Source organism: Nycticebus coucang, chromosome 7 (genome assembly GCF_027406575.1).
Source record: "Nycticebus coucang isolate mNycCou1 chromosome 7, mNycCou1.pri, whole genome shotgun sequence".
NCBI classification, from domain to species: domain Eukaryota; kingdom Metazoa; phylum Chordata; class Mammalia; order Primates; family Lorisidae; genus Nycticebus; species Nycticebus coucang.
In genome coordinates, this window is record NC_069786.1 from 127,843,475 (window position 1) to 127,863,726 (window position 20,252).

Consider the following 20,252-nt stretch of genomic DNA (forward strand, 5'->3'; position numbering starts at 1 on the left):
TTCATTCTATTCAAGCAGCTTGCGTTGAGCCCCTACTCTGGAGAGTGGTCCTCTATGGTCTCCACGGTCTTGGGGTTGTGCAGAATGTGATCAGTGTCATACAAACAGATGCTTTGGGGCTAGAGAGGGAAAGATGGCTTCTAGTTGGGGATCTCAAGAAAGGCTTTACAAGGAAATAGATATACCTGACCATGGGAAATTCTTTGATAGAGATGGGGGGGGCAGTAATAGAGGGGAAGGATTTCCAAAAATGCGGGAAAACTAGGACCTCTGGTGCTCGCTGTTAGCTAGAGCTGAACATAGGTAGCAGCATGGTGGCAATTAAGCCCGGGGCAGAGGACTGTGATCATATTACAGAAGAGTCGTGCTTCCAGGCTCGGAACTTGTGCTCAAGCAGAAGGCACAAAGGCCATTCTCCAAAGGAAGACATCCTAGCAAAGATCTATTGCAGTCCCATTCTTCCTCACTCTTCTGGGACAACCTCTCATCCAAGAGTGCCCCCTCTCTGCTTCTTGGGACTCCCCTTACTAAAGGACCCACAGACGTTCTCGCTGCTCTCCCTCCTCCCTGAGCCTGTCCTCTATTTCCTCCATCTCTCTTCTGGGGAACAGAAACCTGTTCTCTCTGCTATTTGACTCCTTTGGGTGAAATGGAATGTTTCTTTCATTGCTGAAGGAAATTCTACCTATATAGGTCTGCCCCTATCTGATTCATGTAAATCAGTGTTCTCAACCAGGGAGCAATTTGACACCCCACCCAAGGGGACATTTGGGAATGTTTAGAGACATTTTAGGTTATCGTGGGTAGTGGAGCGTGGTAGTGGGTAGAGACCAGGGATGCTGGTAAAATCCCTACAATACACAGGACACCCTCCCCCAGAAAAGAATCACCTAGCCTCAAATGTCAGTAGGGTTGAGGGTGAGAGAGCCTAATTTAAACCAGATTGAGGCCCTCAGTCAAATCCATTGGTATCTGAAATCCAATTAGGAGTCCCAGACCTGTCTGCTAAATCCCAAAAGAGTTTCTGGCCTGGGCTTCTAGTTTCTCTGATTCTAACTGTGATCCGCTCGAGGGATCTATTCTCTCAACTTCAGAGAATTACCACCTTCTTGTAGAATCATCTCTCCCAGAACTGCCTCATTTGCCAAAGTCAGCCAAGTAAAATGTAACACTCTTGATCTGAGCTTCCCCTTAGTTCTAATTCTTCATATCTTTGCTTGTTTGTTTTTCTTCAATCTTTTCAGGAATTTTTTAATTCTTTAATTTTAAAGCATATGTAACCATTGAACTCCCTATCGCTTTCTGGAGTCATGAAAAGAAAGAACTCTGAACTGGAATTTAGCCCTGCTGAAACCAGCTGTGACTTTGGAAAAGTTACTCAACTTCTTTACCCTTGCTGTCCTCTTCTGCAAAAAAGATAATCGATACGGTCTTTTCAGGCTCTAGAAGCCCTAAAATAGGTCCTGTTGTTTCATGATTGGCCTTGCTTGGAAACGCCTGTGAGCCTTTTTTATCTAGCCCTGCCCTTAAACCTTATCCTGGGGCGAGTTCATGGGTTTAGCAGTCACATACTTACCTATTTAACTTGGTGGAAGTAGTCTTCTAATCTGAATGCTTTTTATGTTGCGAAGTGTGAGGTTTAGATCATCTTTTAAAAACACTTTTCCCTCTTCCATCCTAAAATGAAAATCACATCATTAATTTAGAGAAAGGTTCATGGTTCCCTGTGCGGCACTACTATGAGTTTGGGGGTTTGGGAGATGATCAGTGTGTGGTTGCCAATGTAATGAGTTTGAGAAAATTTTAGTTTTCTGAACAGCTGTCACATTTTCTAGAATAATTCTCCACCAAATGTAAGGGTTCTTATAAAACTAAAGATACCCCTGCCAAGCTCCATTCCCAAATGTCCCCTGGCGGGGGGGTCCCACAGTGGGGGAGGGAAGGATTTGAGAGGAGGAGAGGGTTACTCTGAGATGGTAGAAGGCTCTGGGCATGGAAGGTGAAGCCTTCAAAGAAGCTCCAAATCTTCAGGAAAGTTACCTAAAACTCACTAGATGCATGATGAGCATAGGATATTTTTTCTTTTTCTTTTTCTTTTTTTTTGATATGCAGAAACCAGTGACAGAGCTGAGAGTCACATCCCAAATGTCTTAGAGCAGAACACATAGCTCACATGAACCCAGGAACACACCAGCGGACAGGTGCCTGAAGGTGGCGCTTCAGTTGCAGACTCATGGAGGGTAGTTGTCACAGGCTCTGCAGCCAGGCACAACCAGGCCTGTGAGGGGCAGGGCAGCTGCTGCCCTCACCCTGTCCTGGCAGGGTGGGAGCAGGGAGGACACCAGGGTGGTGTCCAAGGAGAAGACTGTCCCTGGAGCCCCACCATAGGAGCCAACCTGGCTTCTATGACCTCACAGGAGGCATGAGTGACTGTCCTCTGTGGGGTCTAGGTCCAGTCAGAGGCCAGAGCCAGACCCCTAGGGCAGAAGATAAACGGCTCCCAAGGAGCCGGGAGATCAGGCAGCTCCATGTAGGTCCACATTTAGGTTGGGAGACCCCACCATGAAGAAGGTCAAAAAGAAAAGGACAGAGGCCAAACGCAGCCGAGATTTCACCACCCCGCCTGCTACCACTGACTCCCTCTCACAGCAGCCTAGCCCTGAATCCAGCTCACCCCAGGCTAGTATCGAATCCAGCTCACCACAGCATAGCTCTGACTCCTCTCCACAGCGTCCTAGCCTTGAAACCACCCCCCAGCAGCCTGCAGCCCAAACCCTTCCATCTTCTGAAAGACGCCGCTCCTCTGGGCGCCTGGTACCTTCAAAAGCTGACAAAAAAGCAGCCCCTCAATCCAGAAAAACAGGTGGGCAGTCTTCTAGCTTCAGCAATTCTATCTTTCCTGCTGATGGAGTCCTGGGGAACCCCAGAGGCTGGTTCTGATAGGACAGTGGTGTATAGTTAACATGTATTCTAGACTGGTGCTTGTGAAGTGTGAAAGGTTTTGTTTTTGTTTCTACCCAAGAGACCAGGATACCTGGATTTTGTCATTCCTTACGTCCTGAGGCTCATTGAAGGCAGCTATGCATACATATAATAGCAGTATTTGTTCGTTAGATAACTGTTAAAAAATAAAAACCAAGAATGCACTAATAGCAGAATATGGTTTAGAATGAGGGAAATGGTCATACTGCTTTCCTGTGTCCTCATCAGGCTCTCCTTGTAGGCAGTAAAAGGTGCTTTAAAAAAAAGATAGTCCAGATTACCAGGTCCAGGGAGACAAGAACTATTTGGTGTATGACGGTTGGTTGAGGGAATTAGAAGATGTCTGTCTCCTAGGTAGAAGGTGTGAGTAGCTTACTCTATTTTGTCCCCAGAAGTCTGACTAAGAGCCATGGGTAAGGTAAACCAGATAAAATACAGGATTCCCAGTTAAATTTTAATTATAAATAAGAAATAATTTTCTAGTATATGTATCCCAAATGTTGCATGGGCACCCTGCATTTTCATTTGCTAAATTGGCAACCTTACCCATGGAAGATACTGGAAACAGACAGATTTCTGCTCAACCTTAAAAAATTTCCAACAATAAGCTCTGTCTGAAAATAGAATGGCGGTTGGGAAAAGTGGTTCCCCATCTTCTTGGGAGCTGAACAGAATACGGATAAGCATTAAATTGTGTAGAGGAAATTCAAGCAAAGTTTAGGAAGTAGGCTGGTTTATACTAACAATAACGATAATAGCTACTTTTTATCACTGAGCATTTACTGTATACAGGTTCAGTTATCATCTCCATTTTATAGATGGGGAAACTGAGGTTCATAGGGGACAAACAACTCATTCTTTAGTAGGCACTGGTGGTGCTGAAAGAGGAACCTTACTCTGTTCTGACTCCAAAATCCTCACTCTTAACCGCAGCACTGACATTTCAATTCCAGGAGGTTTGGTGATCTCCCCAAGAGGAAGAACATTTCTCTCTGAATGTCTCCTGGATCTGCCATAAACCAACGCCCATGGCTATGTGGCCCTGAACAGGCCATATTCCCTGGGCTATAGTTTATCCCTCTGAGATGGCTGGGTTTAAAATAAATGAGATTTTTGAGGAAGAATGCTGAATCCAAGGTGTCACCATGGAACTATCTTTCTGTGGCCCAAAATTGATTAGTTCTTAATATATGGTCATGATCAGAATTGTTATAGGTCGCATATATTGTCATCATGAGCCTCTGAGATACACATTTCTGGATTACGGTCTTCAGAACTAGTATCTTCATTCCCAAATCTGTGGTTACAATGAACACCCTCTTCTCCTTCCAAAGAAGGTTTCCCCTTCGAGCCAGATGAGGAGGAATGTTGGAGATATAGGATGAAGGCCTGTATTTTCTACAATCCAGACTTTTTGTGTGCAGAAAATATTGTAGCTCAAAAAAACACAAGTTTTCCACTGCAGTAATCAAAAGATGAGTGAGAATAAGTGTGAATGAAGATGTAGAGAGAGTAAGGCTCGTGCATTGCTGGTAGGAATGGAAAACGGTCCAGCTGCCGTGAGAACAGTCTGGTAGTTCCTTAGAGAACCGTGAAGTTACCCTATGACTGAGCAATTCCACTCCTGGGTGTACACCCAAGAGAATTAAAAATGTGTTTTCACACTAAAATTTATACATGAATGTTCATAGCAGCATTCGTAATAACCAAAAAGGAAAAACAACCCAAATTTCCATCAACTGATAAATGGATAATCAAAACAACTGTGCTATGAAATACCACAATGTAATGAATACAATAAAATACCATTTGGCAGTGAAAAGAGGTGAAGTACTGATGCAAGCTACAACATCAATGAACCTTGAAAACATAGGGCTAAGTAAAAGAAGCCAGTACCCCCCCAAACCCACATGTTGTATGATTCCATTTATATAAAATATTCAGAATAGGCAAATGTATTGCCAGGGACTGAGGGGAAAGAGGAATGGAGAGTGACTACTAATGGGGATGGAGCTTCTTTGTGGGGAGATGAAAATGTTCTGAAATTACACAGTGGTGATAGTCACACACCTTTGTAAATACACTAAAACCACAGAACACTCGAAGAGGGTGAAGGTTATGGCCTGGGAATTATATCCTGATTTTAAAATGTTCTTTAAACTAAAGAAAGAACAAAGATAAGCCTTGCCTTTAGAATCGCCCTTTCTCCATTCCCAGGATGGGCAGGTGGAGTTGACCATTAGCTTCATGAGCTTACGGCTGGAAGAATCTGTAGCTCTGTCAAGAAGCTGAGTAGGAAATAGGAGGGAATTATCCAGCCAGAAATTCTCTTGCCAACACAAAGTGTCTTCTCTGAGTTCTGCTGGGATCCATACCAGAGGAAGATGGAAATGGAAGATATATTTGGGAATGTATTTCCAGGACTATAAACTAGAGCAGTGGTTGTCTTCTGGCTGGATCAATATACCCTACCTGTGGGTAGTGACTCCTTTGGGGGTCGAATGACTCTTTCACAAGGGTTGCCTAATATCAGATATTTACATTATGATTCATAACAGTAGCAAAATTACAGTTATGAAGTAGCAACGAATAATTGTATGATTGGGGGTCACCACAACATGAGGAACTGTATTAAAGGGTCACGGCATTAAGAAGGTTGAGAGGGCGGCGCCTGTGGCTCAAGGAGTAGGCCACCGGTCCCATATGCCGGAGGTGGCGGGTTCAAACCCAGCCCCGGCCAAAAAAAAAAAAAGAAGAAGGTTGAGAACTGGGCGGCGCCTGTGGCTCAGTCGGTAAGGCGCCAGCCCCATATACCAAGGGTGGCGGGTTCAAACCCGGCCCCAGCTGAACTGCAACCAAAAAATAGCAGGGCATTGTGGCGGGCGCCTGTAGACCCAGCTACTTGGGAGGCTGAGGCAAGAGAATCGCTTAAGCCCAGAAGTTAGAGGTTGCTGTGAGCTGTGTGATGCCACGGCACTCTACTGAGGGGTATAAAGTGAGACTCTGTCTCTACAAAAAAAAAAAAAAAAAAGAAGGTTGAGAACCACTGCCCTAGACACATGGAACATGGCAGCTCCAGTCCCAGGAATCTCAGTGCAGCCTCTACAAATTTGGTTAAATTATTAAAAGTTAAAAATTCTGAGTTGAGGTCCACTTTTGCAATCTACTATAATCTATAAGGGCACATCCCTTATACTCTTTGAGCCTCAGTTTCCTTATTTGTAAAATGAGACTAACAATATTCCACTTCACAGGATTGTTGTGACAGTTAACTGAGATGGGTAATGATGTGAAGTAGGGAGAACCAACAAGGTATAAGCTATTGCATTGTTATTACGATTACTATTATTATCATCCCTAGGCAGCACCAGTCTATAAATAGCCATTTTCCCATGGTTAGTCTTCCATTTGGTAAAAGAACATTTTGTGGAAGAACTTCTTTCCTCGGGTAGTTCTGTCCCAGATCCTTGATGATGCCTTTTAAAAGTCTAGTGTTTCCCCCTGGTAATCCTACAGCTGCTGCGTGAGCAGTGTGACTGTCGGTGGAGCCTTCTGGGACTGTGTTCCAGCCAGTCCTCAGTCTCCTGGAGCGGGTGCATCCTCATCTCTCTCTTTCTGTGTCCCCAGGGCCTCAGCTGCATCTGGCCCTGCATACCTGCTCCTGTGCCCTGTGCCCTGGCAGCTCCACTTGCTGGTGTCGTCTGGGGCTATGCCATAGCCGCATCTTCGGTATCCTTCTGCCTCGGGACTGGCAGATCGTGCCAGGGAGAGGATTCCCAAACCTCCTCACCTTCTACAGGTTCCGATTGTAGGGGGCTGGAGCCTCAGGGCACAAGCTCCCAGGGCCAGGCTCTGTCCCCAGACCTTAGCAGTCGTGGGTAACTTCCTTCCTCTTGAGAATCAGAGGCCAATAGGAAAGCCTTCCCTCTGAGTTACCCCTCCCGGGGTTTGGCAGGCGGGGCCCTCTCTAACCAGACATACCTTCTAGGCTGCCCACCTGCATGGAGAGGTGGCAGTTTTCTCCCATACTGCAAATTGCTTCTTTAAAGATCTCATTTTTCTTTTCTCCAGAGGTGCTCTCCCTTCCCAGAGCACATCCCCACAGCCCTACCTAAATTTTGTGTCATTCAGAAGCTTTGGATAAACACTGTTTGGCCATGCACTTCCATGGCTGCCTAGGTGGCCTATACCACAGATGGACTCTAGGTTCTTAACCTGTGAATTAATTTCCCGCCCACCCCCCCCCCCCGAATTCAGTGATAGCAACTGATTATAACTCCTGTCCACATAATCAAAAGACCTCAGCCCCCTTCAGAGTATGGTCATGTTCTTTCCGGGAGTCCCCAGAGGGACTTGTGCCCCCCGCTGCTGTGTCAGTGGCAGCCCCCAAAGCACCACCCACAGTATCTGCCCTCCTTTCCACTGCCACAAAACCTGCAGAAATGTCATGGCTGCTACTGTCCCTCAGAGAAGAGCCTGGTCCATAACAGGGGAACAGACTGAAGATGATACCTGTTCTTCAGAGCATGGGCTAGGAGGGGGCTGACGGATCTCCAGGAAGAGGCCCTTCCCCTTGGCAATGTGTCCCTAGCCCAGGAGCAGAGCTTCCCCTTTCCCCACCCTCATCCTGTTCCTTTTCCTGGCCCCTCCCCATCCCAGTCCCCACTCCTATCTGTAGTTGAAAAAAAAAGTCATCTCTTCTACACCTGGAAAGAAGCCAGCATGTGTCGAGTATGTGGGAAGAGCATACCTGGAGCCAAAATATACTCAATCAGCTAGTCAAGTCCCCTCAAGGAAGGCCTGCCTGCCACCATTCAGGACTTTGCCCCAACATGCTTGGTACTTCCATCTATCTGCGGCCAAATTGTGCCTGGGGTTCATATTGGTTGATAACCAACAAGTGTTATTGAGGAAACCTGCTCTGCAGGGGGTACTAGGTGCTAGAAGGGAAACCAGAACAGGGAACCTTGCCCTTAAACTTGTACAGTCTGCACAGTAAACTAAGCTATGTGCCTTAAGAAACCAAGATGCAAGGCTCAGCGCCTGTGGCTCAAGCGGCTAAGGCGCCAGCCACATACACCTGAGCTGGCGGGTTCAAATCCAGCTCGGGCTGCCAAACAACAATGACGGCTGCAACCAAAACAAAAAAATATCTGGGTGTTGTGGTGGGCACCTGTGGTCCCAGCTACTTGGGAGGCAGAGGCAAGAGACTCGCTTGAGCCCAAGAGTTGGAGGTTGCTGTGAGCTGTGATGTTACAGCACTCTACCCAGGGCAACAGCTTGAGGCTCTATCTCAAAAAAAAAAAAAAAAAAGAAAGAAAAGAAACCAAGATGCAAGATAGAAAGCGCTCTGTGTCATATAGGTGGATGGTGGAGTGACAGCAGCATGTGAGCTGAGTTCAGAAGGATCTTGGGATCCTCCGTGGCTTAAAATGCAAAGTGGGGAGCATTCTAGGTGGAGGAAAAGGCAGAAACAAGGCTCTTAGTTAGGGGAGCAAAGGGGCAGAGGCAAGACCCAATCTGGCCAGGGCAGGATATGTGCTTTTAATTCTGTCCGAAGTTTAGCACCCACAATCTTTGCATTTCTCAAAGGAGTATAATATTGGCTCCTGGCTTTAAATGCACATTCATGTTAAATACAAATTTCTACTTTTGCAGGTTTTTTTTTTTTAATCGAAATGGATATTGGATTGTTTGAATGCCTTCCTCTCAATCATTAGCATCATTTTCCTGGCCCTTGTAGTGGGTGTAATATATTATTTCCTGAAGTTCCTCATCTCCGAAATGGAGTGAAATGAGAGAACCCATCTCAAAGGGTTGTTGTGGAGCTTGAGGAAGACACTGGGTGTGAGGTGTTTCACGTAAGGGCTGGCACGGCTGCCTGGATCACCTTCGTACCCTGCTCCCCCTCTCAGTGTCCAGAGCTCCTGGCATCCCAGACCAGTTCATCCTCAGATCCTGAAAGGACTTGTTGGAAGGGTGGGAGGAATTAAGTGTTCTCCCGAGGAAAAGCTGACTAGTGGGGAGATGGGTAATTCCTGCAATGCTGAGGGGACCACAATTGCCACTGTCTCCTGCCTGTAGTCAAGCACTAAGGCCCAGCTTCCCGTGACTCCCATTTTCTGCTTTGCTCTACAGAAGACCTACAAGAAAACTTTCCGCTCAGCGTATCCCATGTCTTCCAAGCCCTTGGGACTGTTGCTGTGGCTCTGGGGGCCCTGGGAGCTGCCTACTACATCACTGAATCCCTGTGAGCAATCCCCCAGCCCCACGGTCTGGCAGGTGCGTGGACCCCTGTCCTGTCTCTGAATAGAGGTGGTCTTTATAGGTGGGCTTGAGAGCTAAGTGACTCGTTCCCAGCCTCGGGGTTGGCTGGCATGGCTCTGGCAGACAGAGCCCAGGCCTGGTGGTTCTGATGAGGTTTCCCCATATACCCTGCTATGTCTGTGGAATTATCACTGCAGTGACCACTTGGACACCAGTGTAGGGATCAATGCTAATTGGCATCCGCAGCTTGAGGTGTCAGCAGGCCCTGGCTTCTTCCAGACTTGCCTCTGCCAGAGACCAGGCTGTGTTGTCGTCTCCCCGTATCATAGAACTGACACTACAGGTCTGAGGGTCTGATTGAAGCCCTGAAGTTTTAGTAGTTATTAGGGACAAGGCAGGTACAGAATCACAACTAGGTTAGAACCTCTAGATCTACCTCCAGGACTGGGGCTGGGGTCACTTCCCTCCAGCTGGGCAAAAGTGGGGTGGCCATCCAAAACAGGGCTCCTGTCAGCAAGGAGGAAGTGAGATGGGTGGACGCTGGGAGCGGGCAACAGCTATGACAGGGAAGAGTGGCTTTAAAGGCCATATGGTGGCCATTTGCAGGAAGAACTCAAATCGGCATGGCTTGCTGGCTCGGAAGCCAGGGAAAGCCTCCCTGAACGTGTGAGAGTCAATGTGGGGGTGGCATGGAATGCATTGCTGGGGTACACCGAACCCTCCTGGGCTCTGTAGGCTCAGCCCTTAGTCAAAGCAGCAGTCTGATGTCGCTTTCTGTCTGGAGAGTAAAGAAGCATCTGATGACAGTGACAAAGCTGCTTCCTCTTAAGGAAAAGATTAGCCGGGCGTTGTGGCGGGCACCTGTAGTCCCAGCTACTCGGGAGGCTGAGGCAAGAGAATCGCTTAAGCCCAGGAGTTGGAGGTTGCTGTGAGCTGTGTGAGGCCACGGCACTCTACAGAGGGCCATAAAGTGAGACTCCGTCTCTACAATAAAAAAGGAAAAGATGCTTCCAGAATTTTCTTCCCTAAAGCTTGGGGAATCTCTCTCTCAGCATCACCCTTGGCTGATGAGAAGGCACTAACAGCAAAGAGCTTCTTTCCCACCCCTTTTGACCACCAATCGTGGTCAGACTCCCCTACACACACCAGAGCCTGGCTTTGGAGGGAGGCTCCAGGGTAGGTGGGGGGCACACGGGGAAGGAAAAGAAACAGGGAAGGCATTGGCACTGGCTGAGCCGAGGACAGCCAGGTACATGCCAGACACAGTGCAAAGGGCATCACTGCCTAGGGTGTTTGGCCAAAAGGGATAGTGGGTGTAAAGAATGGAAGAGATTCGAAGCCTAGATAGTTTATTTTTCCACCAGAGTATCTCAACTGCTAAACCTTCACCAGGAAGTTAGGAAACTGAAAAGCCACCAGAGTTCCAGGTCACTGAATGTTAGCCGTACTAATATTAGGCTCTGTCCTTATTTTTCTTACAGATCCAGTTTCCATCAAAGGATCTCACTTGTCACCAAAATAAAAAAAGAAAAAAGAATCCTCTCTTGTGTTTTACTCAGAGACGTAAAAGATGGACTTTGCAAATGGGTAGGGAGGTAAGTGCAGGGGCCTTGGTGACTTTTTGATCCACAGGTCAACAGAGTGGGGAGCCCATCGTTCCTGCTTACACACAGGCCCAATGTGGAACAACTCTGTGCACACAACCACAGAACAAAGTATTTGCCTTATATTTCCCCACTCTAAAGGAAGGAATTCTATTATTTTTTATTTTATTAATTTTTAAAAATCTCACATTAATATAAGGGTACAAACATTTAGGTTACATTGTTTGTGTTTGTTAGGTAAAGCCCTAGTTGCAGCTGAGCCCTATACCATTTGTGTCCAATAGGTGAGAGCTCACCAATGTCCCTCTCCCTGCTCCCTCCTCCCCCCTTCTTTTTTTTTTTTTTTTTTTTTTGTAGAGACAGAGTCTCACTTTATGGCCTCAGCCTCCCAAGTAGCTGGGACTACAGGCGCCCGCCGCCCGCCACAAGGCCGGGGCCGGGTTTGAACCCACCACCCTCGGTATATGGGGCCGGTGCCTTACCGACTGAGCCACAGGCGCCGCCCCCTCCCCCCTTCTTGAATTTAAATGTCTTTCTCTCTTGCAGGCCTGTGGTTGTTCATCTTCTTGTTTCATATTAATATTGAATACATTGGATACTCCCTTTTCCACTCTTGTGATACTTTACTTAAAAAGGTGTTCTCCAAATCCTAAAGGAAGGAATTATAAAGCTTAATTTAAGACCTAAGTCTGCACTTGGGTCCCATGGTGACACCAGTTAGTGGCCATAGACCAAGAGTAATGTTCTGGCTTGCTGCCATGCCTGCACCTTGGAGGACACAGGTCCTGTGCCCAGGAACACTATGTCTCTAGGAGATGGCTTTTGTTAGTGTCACCGGGGATAGGGACAGTCTACCCCATAGCCTCCCGGTTGGTCCTAGTGATTTGGCTGGTGCCTGGTATGTTTTTGCCTCTGTGCAGCCAAGACATAAGAAGTCTTAGTTCCAGGTGATGCCAGCAAACACCAGTGGGGGAGGAGGGGACTCACCAGGGAAAGAGGATGGTCAGTACTGTTTCAGTGGCCACGGAGGGTGACCAAACCCTGATTCTGCTGGAGCTGCCTGAGAGATGGTAAACCCCACACCACATGGCAGAGTAATCTCAACATGGGGAGGGAGGATGCTGGGGTGTTTGTAGGCTGTCTGTCCTTAGAGGAGGGCTGCTGGGAGGGAGATGGTTCATTCCCTGGGCTTTTGTCCCCTCTGGAGAGGAAGCCTCCCTCAGTTCCTCCAAAGAAATGTAGATGTGGGCGGCGCCTGTGGCTCAGTCGGTAGGGCGCCGGCCCCATATACCGAGGGTGGCGGGTTCAAACCCGGCCCCGGCCAAACTGCAAAACCAAAAAATAGCCGGGCGTTGTGGCGGGTGCCTGTAGTCCCAGCTGCTCGGGAGGCTGAGGCAAGAGAATCGCTTAAGCCCATGAGTTGGAGGTTGCTGTGAGCTGTGTGAGGCCACGGCACTCTACCGAGGGCCATAAAGTGAGACTCTGTCTCTACCAAAAAAAAAAAAAAAGAAATGTAGATGTGAGGCTGGGAGTCAGCCAGCTGCCTGGGGGCAATAAGCTCTGGAATATGGTGTGGGTGGGATCTGTGAGGGGTCCACAGACCCATGCCCAGGTGGCCTGCTGTGCCTCTAAGAACTGGTTAGGCTGGGACCCAGGGGACAGCTGGGGGGCTCAGGGGGTGCAGGGAGCTGGCCTGCCTATCACCACCCCCCAATCCCAGGGTTTCCTTTCCTAAACAGATGCTGATGGGTTAGGTGAGGAAACCTCTAAACTGACAGGAACCCTCTCTGAAGAAGAACGCTGCCCTGAAGGGTGGGGTGGTACCATGTCTCAGTCCTGTCCTGCAGGTCAGGATGAAGGGACCTGCAGACATCAGGCAGGAGGCAGCAAGGGTCTCCTAGCTGCTGCTTCTCTGGAATGAAGGCACTTACCTTCTTTTCCTGGCATATTGAGGTCTCCTTTATTTATTTATTTATTTATTTTTTGAGGTCTCCTTTATTTGCAAATGTTAGACAACCTAACCCAAGCTAAGTTAAACAAAACAAGAATGTATTGGCACCTGTACAAGTCTCCAGAGAGTTCCAGTTCAGATGTGGCTTGCTCCAGAGCACAGGCCATGCCCAGGACCCCATTGCTCCTCTCTGCTTGTGTAGAAGATTCCCTTCTGGCATGCAGCCTCCCAGCTTTGTAACATGTAGGGTGAGCCATCCTGTGTCCTGGTTCATGGCTCTGATTGGTCTCATGTTCCTCTTGGAACCATATGCCAACTGGCCAGGCGAGAGCTGCATAGCCTCCTTTGGAACTTGAAGGTAAACTCATACTTTGGAAAACACGGAGGGCTGAGAGTAGGGACAGGAATGGTTTCCAAAGGGCAATGTAGGTAACTTGTCACCAAAAGAAATGAAAACTGTTGCCAGGCAGCTAAAAACAGCCCATGTCCAGTCCAGTTGGTTATGGGCTACATCTAGGACCCTGTGCTGGCCCTCTGCTCCCCTCCCCCTGTTGCAGGAAAACATGCAAATTAAAACTGACAGACACTTATACCAAAAATATAGAGGATGGAACCTTTAATAGCCGGCCAGAACTCAGGTGCCTCAAGGCGTAAAATGCTGAGTTCCTGGGAACAGTTCTTTCCAAACTCTTTTATACCTTTTTTTCTTCAGTTCAATATCAGCTACATAGTATGGCTACAGATGTTAGAAACCAGGGTGTTGTTATGTTCGTCTTTTTTGCTGTTCAAGGTTATTTTAGCTCAGTATAAAGTTTGTTCTTATCTTTGGAGGAGGCGTTCTTCTGCAGCTGCCTGCTGCTTTCTCAGGATCACTAGGAAGTATAAGATTTATTTCTCGGGCGGCGCCTGTGGCTCAGTCGGTAAGGCACCGGCCCCATATACCGAGGGTGGCAGGTTCAAACCCGGCCCCGGCCAAACTGCAACCAAAAAATAGCCGGGCGTTATGGCGGGCGCCTGTGGTCCCAGCTACTCGGGAGGCTGAGGCAAGAGAATCGCTTAAGCCCAGGAGTTGGAGGTTGCTGTGAGCCGTGTGACGCCACGGCACTCTACCGAGGGCCATAAAGTGAGACTCTGTTTTAAAAAAAAAATTAAAAAAAAAAAAAAGATTTATTTCTCCTTCCTCACCCTCACCAACACCACTTCCTGGAATGAATGCCACATGGACGGGAGTGGGAAAGGGGAAGAACTCACAGCTGCCTTGAGCTGCAGACGCCTGGCAGTGGTGACTTGGGCAGCGCTGCCTTCCCATCCCCAGGGAACCGCGTGCAGCAGTGCTGGTTGTCACAGCGACTGGGGGATGCCGTGGGCGAAAGCCAAGAATGCAATGCAATGGACGTAAGAATGATCCCACCCAAAAGGACAACTGCACCCTTCATAACCATACTGCCATTGAGGCTTGGCTGTGGACGCTCTATTGCCCTGGCCTTGCACTAGGGCCCACCTTATGTCAAAGACCATTGCAATCGTACTCGAAGAGAGGAAACTGTGGGTGCTAAATGCCAGGATGCCCAGTTCCATCCTGCCATGCACAGTTCTCTGTGGTTAGGCCTAGAGGCAAGGACCAGGTCTTTTTCCTCTCTCAAATCCTTCCTAGCACATAACAGGCTCTCATAAATGAACAAGCCTGTCCTCATAGAGGGCTACTGTGGGATTAGCTGAGATATATGTTAGGCCGTAGTCTTCAGAATGGTTTACAAATGTGATATTGGATAAGAGGATTTTAATTATAGCTGATTTCAAGGTGCTCTTGAGAGGCAAGTTTAGAGCTAAAAAGAAGAATGACCGGGGTGGCGCCTGTGGCCCAAGGAGTGGAGCGCTGGCCCCATATACGGGAGGTGGTCGGTTCAAACCCAACCCCTGCCAAAAACTACAAATGAAAAAAAAAAAGAGGCTAAGGTACCAGCCACATACACCTGAGCTGGCAGGTTCAAATCCAGCCCAGGCCCACCAAACAACAATGACAGCTGCAACCAAAAAACAGCTGAGCATTGTGGCGGGTGCCTGTAGTCCCAGCTGCTTGGGAGGCAAAGGCAGGAGAATCACTTGAGCCCAGGAGTTAGAGGTTGCTGTGAGCTATGATGCCATGGCACTCTACCCAGGGTGACAGCTTGAGGCTCTGTCTCAAAAAAAAGGGAAGAATGACCGGTTCCTATATCTGCACACAGTGCAATAAATAAGGCTGCTGTGGGTGCAAGTTTAGGGACAGTCTAGCTGTGGCTGGGCCTGTGAATCTTCACCAGGCCAGGTTTGGACTCTTCTCTGAACATGGTCTCAAGACCAGAGATTTGTTAGTCTTGAGACAGTTAAGTCTGTCTCACTGCAGCAATCCATCCAAGGTAGGAGAGGTACTCAGGATGAAGGTACCAGGAAGAACGGGCAGAACCATGCCCAGGAAGTCCCATCCTCTCCAGCTGCCCACCTGGTCTCTCCAGGTCACTGTGCGAGGGACACAGGACCAGCTAAAAAGTCCTGGTCTCTATCCCTCCCACCCCCACCCTTGGAGGACAACAATACTCCCAGTGGCTATAAAGCCTGGGACCTAGGCCATCCCTGAGTTATAGGTGGAATAACTGAGTAACCAGAGTTCACGGAACTGAGCTGCCATACGAACCCAGTGCTGAGAGTCAGGGAACACCGGCCATGCAGCTTCTCCTGTCCAGGCCCCAGGCTTGGTGCCATGTTGAGGGTAAGCATTGCAGGAAATCAGGCCCACAGCCACCAACAACCCATCAGAGAGAGGTAGGGCAGCTCTTCACATTCCTGTTATAAACTCTGGCTTCACCAAGAGACTCAGGAAGATCCTCTGTCCCCAGGCAGCCCCTCGTCTGTTATCACACCTCACCAGCCAGTCATGGAAGCTGGGAGCAGGGATCTGAGCTGGCAAAGTGCTCCTGCCAGTGACCTGAGATGCACTCTTGCCAAAGCCGGGAGGAACCAAGCTGTGAGCTGGCAAAGGACTAGGATGAAGGAGGCTGGAGGTGCCTCGGTGCTGCAAGTGTGGAGCAGCGTTGGCTGCCAAGGAGGAAGTGTCCAAGGAAGAGGACTGGGCTGGCCCCAGCTGCAAGCAAGGCTGAAGCAAGAGAGCCAGGTTCAGACTCCTCCAGGAGGGGCTTGTAAGTTGAGAGTTAAAGAAGTTGTGTCCAAATTTGGGAAGATCAATCTTAGTTAAGGAGTCATAAAAGGGATGAGCAGAAAAGCCCATGGGGCTTACATGAAACTCAGGGTGAAGGGTCTGGCTTGACCAGCTCCACCAAGAATCCAGACCCTTGGGACTGTGATCTCCTTTAAACCTTTCTCCCCCTCCCTCCACTTGTTCTGCCCTCTTCTGGCCAGCCATTGCCAACAACCTAGAGGGAATTCTCTGGACCAAGTCCTGGGGAATCTGATTATACCCAGGACAGTGGTGTTGGGATCACAGTCTGCTGCAAGATGGCACCTGGGCTTAGTTGTATTATCTGATGGTGCTCAATTGTGTGAGTGTGGTTGGAGGTGCCTTCAATGCACTGAGAAGCCAACTTCAAGGAAGCAGTGTGTATACAAGATTCTCAAGCCTATAGTTGTTAAGAGAGACCAGGCGCCTAGTGTCACTCTACATTTGCCTTTCATGGTTGGCCACCCCTAGGAGTTCAGTTCTTTCCCTTAGTCTCATCCGTTCTCTACAAAATTATTGTTCATTGCTAAGATGCTATACAAGCCTGAGTTCTAAACACTACTTTGAGTTACTCACCACTAAGGGCCCTTGTGTGTGTGCAAGTGATCGACACATTCACAAACTTCTGTTTTTCCTTTATTAATCTGTCTTTTTCAGCCTAATTGTCAGGGCACAGCCAATGAACCAAAGGTGGGTGGAGGAAAAAATATTTCTTTCCTTCTTGCTAGGTCTGAATATTTGTGTCTTCCCAAAATTCATACATTGAAACCTATTCCTCCATGTAATAGTACTAGAAAGTTGAGTCTTTGGGAGGTAATTAGGTCACATGAGAGCAGAGCCCTGGCAAATGGAATTAGCGCCCTTATAAAAAGAGGACCCAGAAAGTTGGATTGCCCCTCTCTCCCCCTGAGGATGCAGAGAGAAAGTGCTATGCATGAAGGGGGCGGGGAGTGAGCCCACACCTGATGCCAAATCTGCTGGCACCTTGATCTCAGACTTCCCAGATTCCAGAACTGTGAGCAATAAATCCCTGTAGTTTCTAATCCACTCAATTTATGGTACGTTTGTCATAGCAGCCCAAATTGACTAAGACACTCTCTTACACTACTTTTGTGTGTTCTTGAAATTTTCCATAAGAAAGTATTGCTAGGGCAGTACCTGTGGCTCTAAGGAGTAGGGCACTGGCCCCATATACCAGAGGTGACGGGTTCAAACCCAGCCTCGGCCAAAAACTGCAAAAAATAAAATAAAATAAAATAAGCAGGTACCTTTAAAAAAAAAAAAAGTGTTGCTAAAATCGTTCCCATCTCACTCAGAGCAAAACACAGGTCCACGCAAGGCCCCTACTCTCCCTCCCACTCCGCTCTGGCTATAGAAGCTGTTTCTTGTCTATGCTGAGCACCTGTCTGCACTAGGTCTCTGGACTGGCCATTCCCTGTGCCTGGTACAGTCTCGCCTGGCACACTCTTCCTGATAGCTGTGCCTACCTCACCTTTAACCCTGCTCACATATGATTTCAGCAGTGAGGGCCACCCTGAACACCCTGCTTGAAACTACAAACCCTCACTCACTTTTATCCCCCACAGCCCTGAGAACCTTCTAACATACTGTGAAAGTGACTTATTACTTGTGGTGATTCTTGCCTCCCTCCACTAACCTGTAAGCTCTGTGGGATGGGGATCTCCTTATTTTGTTGTTCTGGATTATCACCAGCTCCTGGCATATAACAAGAGATCAATAATATCTTGTATGGATTGAAAAGGAGGGAGGGAGAGAAGGAGGGAAGAAGACAGGTAGAAGAGTGAGAGAGAGCAGGGTATAGTGTAACGCTTTTCTAGGGGAAGGAGGCCACATATGGAGTCATGTGTGATTGGCATTCTACTGGCATTTTATTTGAGCTAATTTGCTGTACATTTTATTAACTTGATCAGTTCATATATGACATAAAATCAAGGGTAATTTTTTGGTCAAGGCTATAGACTCATCTTAGAATAAACTAACCTGCAATGATGTCCTATGTCAGTGGCTTCCAGGGGCATCCTTGGGGGGACTGAAGTTGCACATCTGGGCCTCTCCACTCTGTGATCCCGGGTGTACACACTGAACCTGCCCAAGGTTAGGAAGGTGATCTCATGGAGTCCCGGGGCTCCTCTGATACTTTTAGCAACACTTGTCCTTCCAAGAAGACACCCCCAACAAGCTGACCACAGATCATGAAAACAATTGTACCAGGGGAGAGTATGTGTGTGGGGAGGTGTCGACCAAACATCTCCATCTTTCTCATTGTGATCCCTGGGGTGTCTCCCTGGGGAAGCCAAGGACCAGCAATGGGCTCCTGAACTGGAGGCCAAAAGCATTAGTGAATGCTTGGCGGGTTAGGTGTTAAAGTGCCCTTGCTCCTCAAGGCCCTCTCTCCATGTCTTCAGAGCAAAAGTGATCTAGGCACAGAGCAAAGGTGATCTAGGCACAGGCAAAGGGCGTGCTAGCAAACAGCACAGGCCTCAGTGTGGGGCTGAACCCCACACAAAAACCAAGTAGACAGGCTCTGCCCACCCACCCCAATGGCCCACCTTATCCCCTCCCCTTCCAAAGGGCCATGTCTCTGAGGCAAGAGCAGGCTGTACAGCCTGGAACAAAGGCCCTTGGAAGTGGGAATCAGGTCACGTGTTTATCTCATGCAAATTAGCTCTCTGGAAACCTCCAGGGGAAAAGTGACACAACACCCCCCACACACACCAAAATCCTCTCCTGGGGGCTCCTGGCAACGGGCTGCAGGCGAGGGGCTCCCACCTCCTCACCCTGTAGCTGCTGAGGGAATGATGGAATGAGGCACTTTTCACAAGGAGGGGCTCCCACAGAAAGACCTCATTCACAGCTCCCTCCCTTGGCTTACCAGCAGCTTTCTGAAAATGCAAATTTCTCAGAAGTGGAGTCTCCTTTTCAAATACTTTGAAGTTGCATATTCCCACTGAGAACTGAAAAGCAGACCAGGATTTCCCTGGGTAGGAACCTCCTTAAAAACACTAGTTGCCTTTAAAGAAAGCAAAATGTGTGCTCACTTAGGCAGCACATACAGGGTGGCCATAAAGTTCACATGCAATTACGCACACCCTAAATAATAAAATTTAGCAATAAAATTGGAACGATACAGAGAAGATTAGCATGGGGAGCAAAACTTCAGCTGTGAAGTCACACTTGACAAAGTGAGAGCCTCACCCCTTGTAGGTGTGAAGCCTGCAGTTTTGCTGTCTGTACCCCACCCATGCCTTGGCCTTGCCTCCTTCATTCAGTACTAGCCTGCAATGGTCCTGGGTGACTGGGGACTTGCAAGACAAGACTTGTTGCCCACCCGAGGGTCAAGTCCAGTGAGCTGGACAAGCCTCTAAACGAGCCAACTCCTTTGCCCCAGCTTCCAGGGACCTGGGACTTGCCTGTTCCTGTCATCCCTTAGAACCAGGAGGCTCTGGGCTCAGAACCTTTAGGAGCAGATCCCTACTGGGTGACTGTTGTGTGAAAAAGCACTGGGCATTTCTGTCTATGGTCCCCTCACCTCTACCCACACCTCTCCCAGCCCCCACCTTGGCATTTCAAAAGCAAGGTCCTTTCCCTGGTGCTTCTGGCTCCAGCTTCCAGCCAGGTCTTCTGGGGTCCCTCCCCACCAGAGGCTCTCCCTGGAGGCATCAGATAGATTCAAGATAAGATAACCAAGGAAAACACACTCCTTCTCTTTTCTCTATACCTTCCTCACACCCCCAAGTGATCACCAATTAAAATAGACCTTTTTTTCCTGGAGTAGAACCTCCCTACAATGACCACCTCATACGTAGACCTAACTTTTATAGACTAGACATGTACCACATATACATATTAGTATAGTAGCTTAGTTCTTTATGCTGACCACCTCTATATGTTGACCAGTCTAACAGGCCCTTGGGTGGTCAACTTACATAGGTTCTACTGTGATTTCGTACCATACATTTGTTAACTGCCTTTTTTATTCACAAGGAAATCTTTCCATGTAATGTCTTGTGGATACCATGTTGTTAGGGGGCCCAACTCAGCCTTACATGAACCCTTCCCCCTCCTCTTCCTCCTCTCCTCCTAAAACAAAGAACTCAAGGGACCTAGTTAGCCCCACCCCACAAAATCAGGCTAAAGACCTTAACCCACTAAAGCCCTCCAGGCAAGCTATAGAGTTTGCCCTAAGCTCCCGTATAAAACAGGTCTCCAACTGTCC

The 20,252-nt window shown here is 48.2% G+C and overlaps 1 protein-coding gene across 1 annotated transcript; it reads left to right on the forward strand.

Moving 5' to 3' along the window:
- The first annotated feature begins 2,562 nt into the window (after nucleotides 1–2,562).
- SPATA3 (spermatogenesis associated 3) lies at nucleotides 2,563–10,767 on the forward strand. The gene is made up of 4 exons (XM_053597690.1): nucleotides 2,563–2,863; nucleotides 6,610–6,781; nucleotides 9,121–9,264; nucleotides 10,731–10,767. The coding sequence occupies exons 1-3, from the start codon at nucleotides 2,563–2,565 to the stop codon at nucleotides 9,224–9,226; spliced, it is 579 nt and encodes a 192-aa protein (XP_053453665.1). The 3' UTR covers nucleotides 9,227–9,264; nucleotides 10,731–10,767.
- Nucleotides 10,768–20,252: the final 9,485 nt, after the last annotated feature.